Genomic DNA, 7,118 nt, shown 5'->3' on the forward strand with positions numbered 1-7,118 from the left:
AGGATGCATTTACAAAAGCGATAACCTGCTCATATAGGCCAAAAGATATGAAATTCCCCATTGGAGGAGAAGTTGGTAGATGTCTCCTTTCTTACATATTACGTTCTTCAGTTCGTCTACTACCAGCATCATTTCCGTTTTGGTATGGTCTCCACTAGGATAAATAAAACTCTGGAATTGAATTGTCAGGAAGAGAACGGGGATATTGTATGGTTGTTCTTCTGGAGTGACTTTACTTTCCTCTACTTATTTGTTGATGTTTGTACGGCTTGAATAACATCGATAGCAATGTGTACATTTTCAAAACTTTGTTGGTACTTTTGGTTACTTTACTGTTGCTCATTGTCTTTCACTACGGGGGACATAAAATGAGAATGAATTTTTGTTCTTTCACCAAAAGCCTAAGCCCGAGTTTATACAAATGGCACATATTTGAGATATAGCTTCTTAATTGTACATCTATCCACCCCAAGAAAAGGGTGACAATATAAACACAGGAAGACAGGAAAATAAATTAACAAAATAAAAGAAAAAATATAATGCTGCCAAAGCCTCATCTAGCTTGATGGATTGCCTGCTGCAGATACTTGAAAGTCCTCTGATGATTTAGAAATCCCATGAACCAGAAATCAAAATTGTCCTCGGTTACTACTTGCACATACTTCTGTGTAGGCTTTTTCACATCCTCACTTTCGTTGGCTCTCCTTATTTTCCGAAGTGGAATCATAACCTGCAAATATATAACAATTTTGAAACAAGTTGGTTTCTCTTGTTGCCGAGGTCGTGGTATTTGCAAGTTGGGTTCAGAATACCAAAGATGAAACGTACCTTATAATGAATTTTAACAAGCTTTCCAGATGGAGAAGAGAGTTTGATTAATCTTTCACTGCAGAAGGCAACTCTATGATTAGAAATAAAGAGGAGTCCAGCAATAGGACCAGCTGTCGTCGACAAATAGCACTGTGAAGCCTTGAACAGCTTTTCACCGTCTCTGATGTCAAATTTATGCTTGAAAATTTTGTCCACTCCCCCTAACTGAAGGATTCTTGCTCCCAGGCTCAATTTTCCTTTTACGGTTTCACTTAACTTGGGTCCTATTCTCACTGCAAAGGCCATGAACATGTTGGACATGGTTTTTTTCCTCAAAGAACGATAGTTGTTTATATGTCAATTATGAGTAGTTACCGTGCTCTCGGATCCCTTGAGCAATTATGTCAACACTCTGCCCGAGTTTGTTAATCTTGGCAATCATTGAGTCTACTCTACCTGCATATTTCCATTAGAATCAAATGAGTGACTAATGATTCAAATATCTTATATGGTTGTTGAGGGTGGGCTAAGAAAGAATAGCTTACTGTGCCTGATTTTGTAATAGTGATTAGCTGGAGAAGGCAGAAGCTGGTATTGAGACACGGGATCAGGTAAAAGTGGTTTTGCAGAAAAAGCATAATCTTGTGAGCTAATGGGAATCCCCATGATCATATGTTCTTTCTGCATATTTTTCTTCCCAATTCGTGACTTGCTGGTTTTTACTCCCATTATGCTTTCAGTTTGGTGTATTTGATAAGTAAATGAGATGAAATACTTGAGAATATTCACCAATTCTTGAGATCAACTTTGCTGATCCAACCACGATTCCTTTGTACTCTATTTATAATGAAATAGCTAGTTAGTTATTTAATGTTAAATTATTTTTTGCATGAGTCAGCTTTGGGTCATCAAAAGTTAAAGGTCTGACCATTCTTTTTCTTTTTGCCTTTTTCTAATTCCCTTATGCATGGTGTTTTTGGGATCACACCCTTTCGATTTTGAGCCCAATATTTTTTAATAATTGATCATCTGGTCAATATTAATGTCAAAGGAGTTAGCCATCTCCGTATCTAGTTCAAATTCATCAATTTCTCCAGTCCAAAGATCTTTTCTCCTTTTCCTGTTCGAATTTTTATAGAAGAGCTCTGAATTTGATCGCTTGTTGGAGAACACTATCGAGCTAGATACTGAAGAGACTTGTGATGGAATGCTGTTGATTTTTGAAGTTTGATTACCCTTTCCTGATTCCTCGGATGATACCCCATAGATGAGCACACTACCCCTGGCCCATCCCTAACTCAAATGGAAGACAAGCCCATCAAGGACCATGTATTCTCCTATAAATACCAGGTTTGAGTATTCAGTTATGAGATTCAATATATTATTTTTCAGCAGCACCCTTAGCTGCTCTCACTTCATATCCCCAGTCTCTGACTTGAGCATCTAAGGGGCTACGCCGGGACACCCTCTCGGCCCCTTTCTAACGGTCTTATTCATGATTTCAGGCTTAGGACAATTTCGAAACCTGCGTCTGGATTAGTGACGCTTGCTGGAATCGGACCCTAAATTTTCCGTGAGTATCATCGGAGAATAAGGATCGAAAGGCAGCTGTTTATAAATCATTTAACTATTGAAATAGATAATATAATTATCTATCTCCATTGGATATGAGTCATACATATATTTAATATAATGCTATCTATACATATTCACACATATTATTTAGCAGTGCCTAAAACAAAGCTAGTTGTTTTCTGTCCCTTCAATTCTTAGGTTAGGCAAACCAAAGGTGGCTAAAATAGTTTGTGACATAACCTTTTGAGCTGTGTGCAGATTCGTCATTCAATCCTTTTGAGCTGGAATCCATGCTTTGTGACATAACCATGCACACACCAGCTTCAAAAGAAACCTTTACATTTGCCTATTAATGATGTCCAATTTAGGACAAAACTTTCAAATTGGATAAACACCCGTCATTCAACAAGACAGTGTCATTAACTAATTTTGTAGGGCCAAAAGCATACACAGTCGTTACACCAATTAAATGGATTCCTTAACAGGTTAGGCAAACCAAAGGTTATGGCTGCCGATTGATCTAAAGGTGGCTTATCTTATCTTCTCTTTTTCTTTATCAAACCTTATCATCTTGGTGTCACTGTAAGTCTGTAACCAACATATATATGCTCAGGTTTTAAAATAGTTTTCTTTTAGTAGACAATTTAATCGACTGTCACTATGTATTATATTGCATATAATGTAGGAATATTTCACCCTACCTTATGGGGCACTGTCCCCATGAGTAGATCAAAGGTCCAATTTTAACCACATCTATGCGGGGTCCACCAATTCATATGCGGGGTCCACCAAATTCTTTAAAATCAACGGCTCTATAATGTAACATGTCCAACTTTGAAAATCTACATTTAAAAATAATTTTACTTGTAATCTATCTCATTCGATGTTTCTTTTATGCATTTTATTATGATCATAACATTTTTATAGATCTTTTTAAGATGAAATAACAATCCAATGATACAGTACACAAAGCTGGATGTATAATTACAAGAGAAGATTCAAAATGAGAGAAGACTCATATACAAAGTTCACATTGTAACCACCAAATCCGTAACTTTTATAATATGGCTTTTTTTTAAGGATTTTTTAAATATACTTTTTTCGATTTGATGGCAAATATCCAAATTTTATTATTTGATTGTAAAAGGATATAAATATGTATTCAAATAATAATGTATTCCAAAGATTATATTGAATTTTTTTTTTAAAAAAAAAGACAATATCTAATAAAACTCCCAACAATTATGATTTTTCCATATCTATTAGAAGGATTAGTAGTTAAATAAAAATTTAGACTACAATCATTAAAAAACTCGATATGTACGCAGGCAAGGTGTATGCCATGAAAGCTAGTTACGTATAAATTTGAGATTTTTATTGGTCTGATTTTCTGATATCAATTGATTTTTACAAAAATATCATTATCGACTTAGTAAAATTAATGTTTTTTCATTTGATCATTATCGACTAAGTAAAATTAATATTTTTTCATTTGACAAAAAATCTATGCACCTATAAAACTGTAGATAAAAAGTTTTTCAATTGTGAACAGACAACCTTTCACATGCATGTTTACTTATTTCTATTATCAAGTAACATATGTGGTAATTTCACATTTAGTCTATCAATTAATATAATTAATACTAATAACCATATTTTATGGTTATGATTTTGTCCTTTTGACTCTCTTCTTATGTCTTTCTTTCATAATAATATTTAATTATGTCATATTTCATTCTATTTCATTTTTAAAAAAATTATTTAATTTTATACACATATAAATGTGTGGATGATAGAAAAGTTTTTCAGTTATAAACGAGCGTGAGAAATAAAATTTAATTATATTTATATTTTAGTTTTGTATGTAGCAAATAAGTCATCTCCATGTTCTTAAATGTTTGAGCTAATTTTTTTTTTTTTAAAAAAAACATACTATTGAATTTACTCAATATTAGTATCAATTATTTTTCTCATTTTAATAATTTTCTTTAACTTTCATTTAAATCTTAAAATAAATTAATTACGTTATTTATTGAGCTAAGTTGAACTCCGCCATATATGTTAGAATTAGCCTTGCTATAATGTGGTAAATTGATGAACACTATAGTACTGCGTTATCGGAATCATTGAAAACACTAAGCATGAGGAAAAATTGGGAGGATTTTAGATTGAAGGAAATGGAGAAGAATCCAAATGTTATTTTGGCAAAAGCAAAAACTTGCGTGAGACGGTCTCACAGGTCGTATTTTGTGAGACGGATCTCTTATTTGGGTCATCCATGAAAAAGTATTACTTCTTATGCTAAGAGTATTACTTTTTATTGTGAATATCGATAGGGTTGACCCGTCTCACAGATAAAGATTCGTGAGACTGTCTCACAAGAGACCTACTCTTTGGCAAAAGACGGTTCCGGCAATTTTGCCACAAAAAAAGCTGCAATAGTTCAAACAGATTCGTGATTTATGCGAAAACTGGAGTCTACAATGAAATCGTACATTTTGAAAACAACAAATGGAATGTGATGATGTTTGATTACGGGATGAACAAGACCATTGTATCAGGAGACCTAAGCTCTGCTTCTGGTAAAAGAACCTTTGATACAGCTGCTTTTGGGAACGGTTTCATAGCTCGAGAAACGGGATTTGTGAATAGCGTAAAGGGAAGGTATGAAGCTGTGGCCTTGCTATCAACATCCGATCATTCTGTATTTTATCGGTACCAGATGGAATCCCATCAAGACACATTGTATGCTCACTCTAACAGGCAATTCTATCGCGATCGCAACATATATAAAACGGTGGATTTCATATTTGGCGGCGCGCCTGCCGTTATACAGAACAGCCTCATACTTCCCAAGAGATCAATAAATGGAAACCAGAACACAACAACAGCCCCGGGAAGAGGAGCTTGCAGGAGCTAGAACATACTTGGGCCGGCCATGGAGATATTATTCCACCACTATTTTCATGGAAAGCCAAATGGAAAGCTTGATCGATCCACAAGGATGGCTTGCTTGGGGCGTATCTGTTCCAGACACCATACATTATATTGAGTACCGCAACAGGGGAGCTGGTGTGAATTAATGTTGCAGGCAGGGTTAAATGGAAAGGGATGAGTGGTCAAAATAGTACTCCAGAAGAAGCCAGCATGTTCACTGTGAAGGCGCTCATCAATGGCTTCCTACAACAGGCCTGCCTTTTTCTGTCTGACCTATGAGTGAAATCAAGATTGAGTTAGCCGAACTTGAAATAACTAGCATAAAAGCACGTGCATCCGCACGTGAGCTCATATTCTAAATAACAAAAAATTAAATTAATAATAAAAATATTTTTACTTTTGCATATTGATCATCCAATTCATCAAACAACATTTCGTTCGGGAAAAAATAAATCAAAACAAATTATAAGAATTTGGAATAATGATTTGTCAAATTAAGTACAAAATTGAACTAACGTAACAATACAAATACAATGATATGAAATGATTTGAATTGATTAAGGAATATAAAATTGTAAATAGAATTATATGAATGTATTTTAATTAATTACGCAATATAAGAGTGGAAGAAAATATTTTAGTATATGATGTTGATATTTATCTACTTATTACAACAATTAATTGATAAATATGCTCTTAAAGTTAAAAAATTACACATTAAAAATCTAACATAGTACTTACTTATAATTTTGGAATAATTAAGAATATGTGACAACAAATTTCATTTTAAGTTATATTCTAAATTATAACCATGTAAATATTGTAAATTATTTTATTAATTGCAACTATACATATTATTTATGTTGAGCATAATACCCTCGAGTTAAGTTGAAATAAAGCGAAATTAAGTATGAATTAACGGGAAATATTGAAATAGAGAAAATATACAATGAAAACGAATTCAAATTTTCTGTTAATACTTCGAACCTTAGCAAATTTAATTCTAAAAAAATGATGGGATAATGATTATGATAATACATGACACTGAAGATTAATTTAGAGTCGTGGTATTTTTGACCCTTTTCTGAAATAGAATAGTGATATTTCAATTATTAATTTAAGGAAATGAATCTTCATTGAATAAAATTGTTGGAAATGAAGTTTTCTTAGTTAACTATTTTAAGCAAATATATCTTGGGCATAGAAGAGGTTAGGGATGACAACTTTCCCCACTGGTTTGGGCCCCGCAGGAAAAACTTGGAACGTGGATGAGATCCCCGATTTTTTGGGTTCGGTTCGAGTTTGTGTATTTTTTAAAATCTCTGAAGTAGTTCGCGACAGATATGAGCTTATTATCCCCATCTCCAAATCCGCCCCGGCCCATTGTCATCCTTAGAAGGGGTGAATGGAGTATTTATTAACTTTATTTTCAATTCTTGTGTTTAAATATATTAATTTTTTTCTCAAAATATAATTCGTGTCCATAGTCTTTCTTTAGACCCTTAAAATCTTAAACATTCTTAGTAGATGTTTTCAATACTACCAAATTTTGTTTATTGAATTTTTAAATTTGTCTGATATATAATTGTTTTTTAAAAAAATTCTACTAAAATCTTTAACTTTCTTATTATAGCTAACTCTCTGAATTTTTCTATGAGATTCATATTTTATGATATTATTAATATATTAAGATTCATAATTATTTATATAAATTCTATTAAATAATTTATTAAATTCTTTACTTTCAATTCTTAGTTAAAAAATATAAAATATTTTAGTATTAAATTTCATATTAT

General features: G+C 32.8%; 1 protein-coding gene across 1 annotated transcript; it reads right to left on the reverse strand.

The window, feature by feature from the left end:
• Positions 1-369: 369 nt before the first annotated feature.
• Positions 370-1,624, reverse strand: LOC140958539 (putative GEM-like protein 8). The gene is made up of 4 exons (XM_073416023.1): positions 1,356-1,624; positions 1,186-1,266; positions 829-1,103; positions 370-730 (listed from the first exon to the last, which is right to left on the reverse strand). The coding sequence occupies exons 1-4, from the start codon at positions 1,537-1,539 to the stop codon at positions 554-556; spliced, it is 717 nt and encodes a 238-aa protein (XP_073272124.1). The 5' UTR covers positions 1,540-1,624; the 3' UTR covers positions 370-553.
• Positions 1,625-7,118: the final 5,494 nt, after the last annotated feature.

The sequence above is a fragment of the Primulina huaijiensis genome, chromosome 15 (genome assembly GCF_012295235.1).
Source record: "Primulina huaijiensis isolate GDHJ02 chromosome 15, ASM1229523v2, whole genome shotgun sequence".
Lineage (NCBI taxonomy): Eukaryota > Viridiplantae > Streptophyta > Magnoliopsida > Lamiales > Gesneriaceae > Primulina > Primulina huaijiensis.

Bases quoted from the DNA above. Each gene is read 5' to 3' on its own strand.
- LOC140958539 (XM_073416023.1), bottom strand. From the start codon at position 1,539: ATGGGAGTAAAAACCAGCAAGTCACGAATTGGGAAGAAAAATATGCAG. The intron at 1,267-1,355 runs GTAAGCTATTCT...GGAAATATGCAG, and splicing joins CTATTACAAAATCAGGCACA to GTAGAGTAGACTCAATGATT. The intron at 731-828 runs GTACGTTTCATC...ATATATTTGCAG, and splicing joins TTGTTAAAATTCATTATAAG to GTTATGATTCCACTTCGGAA.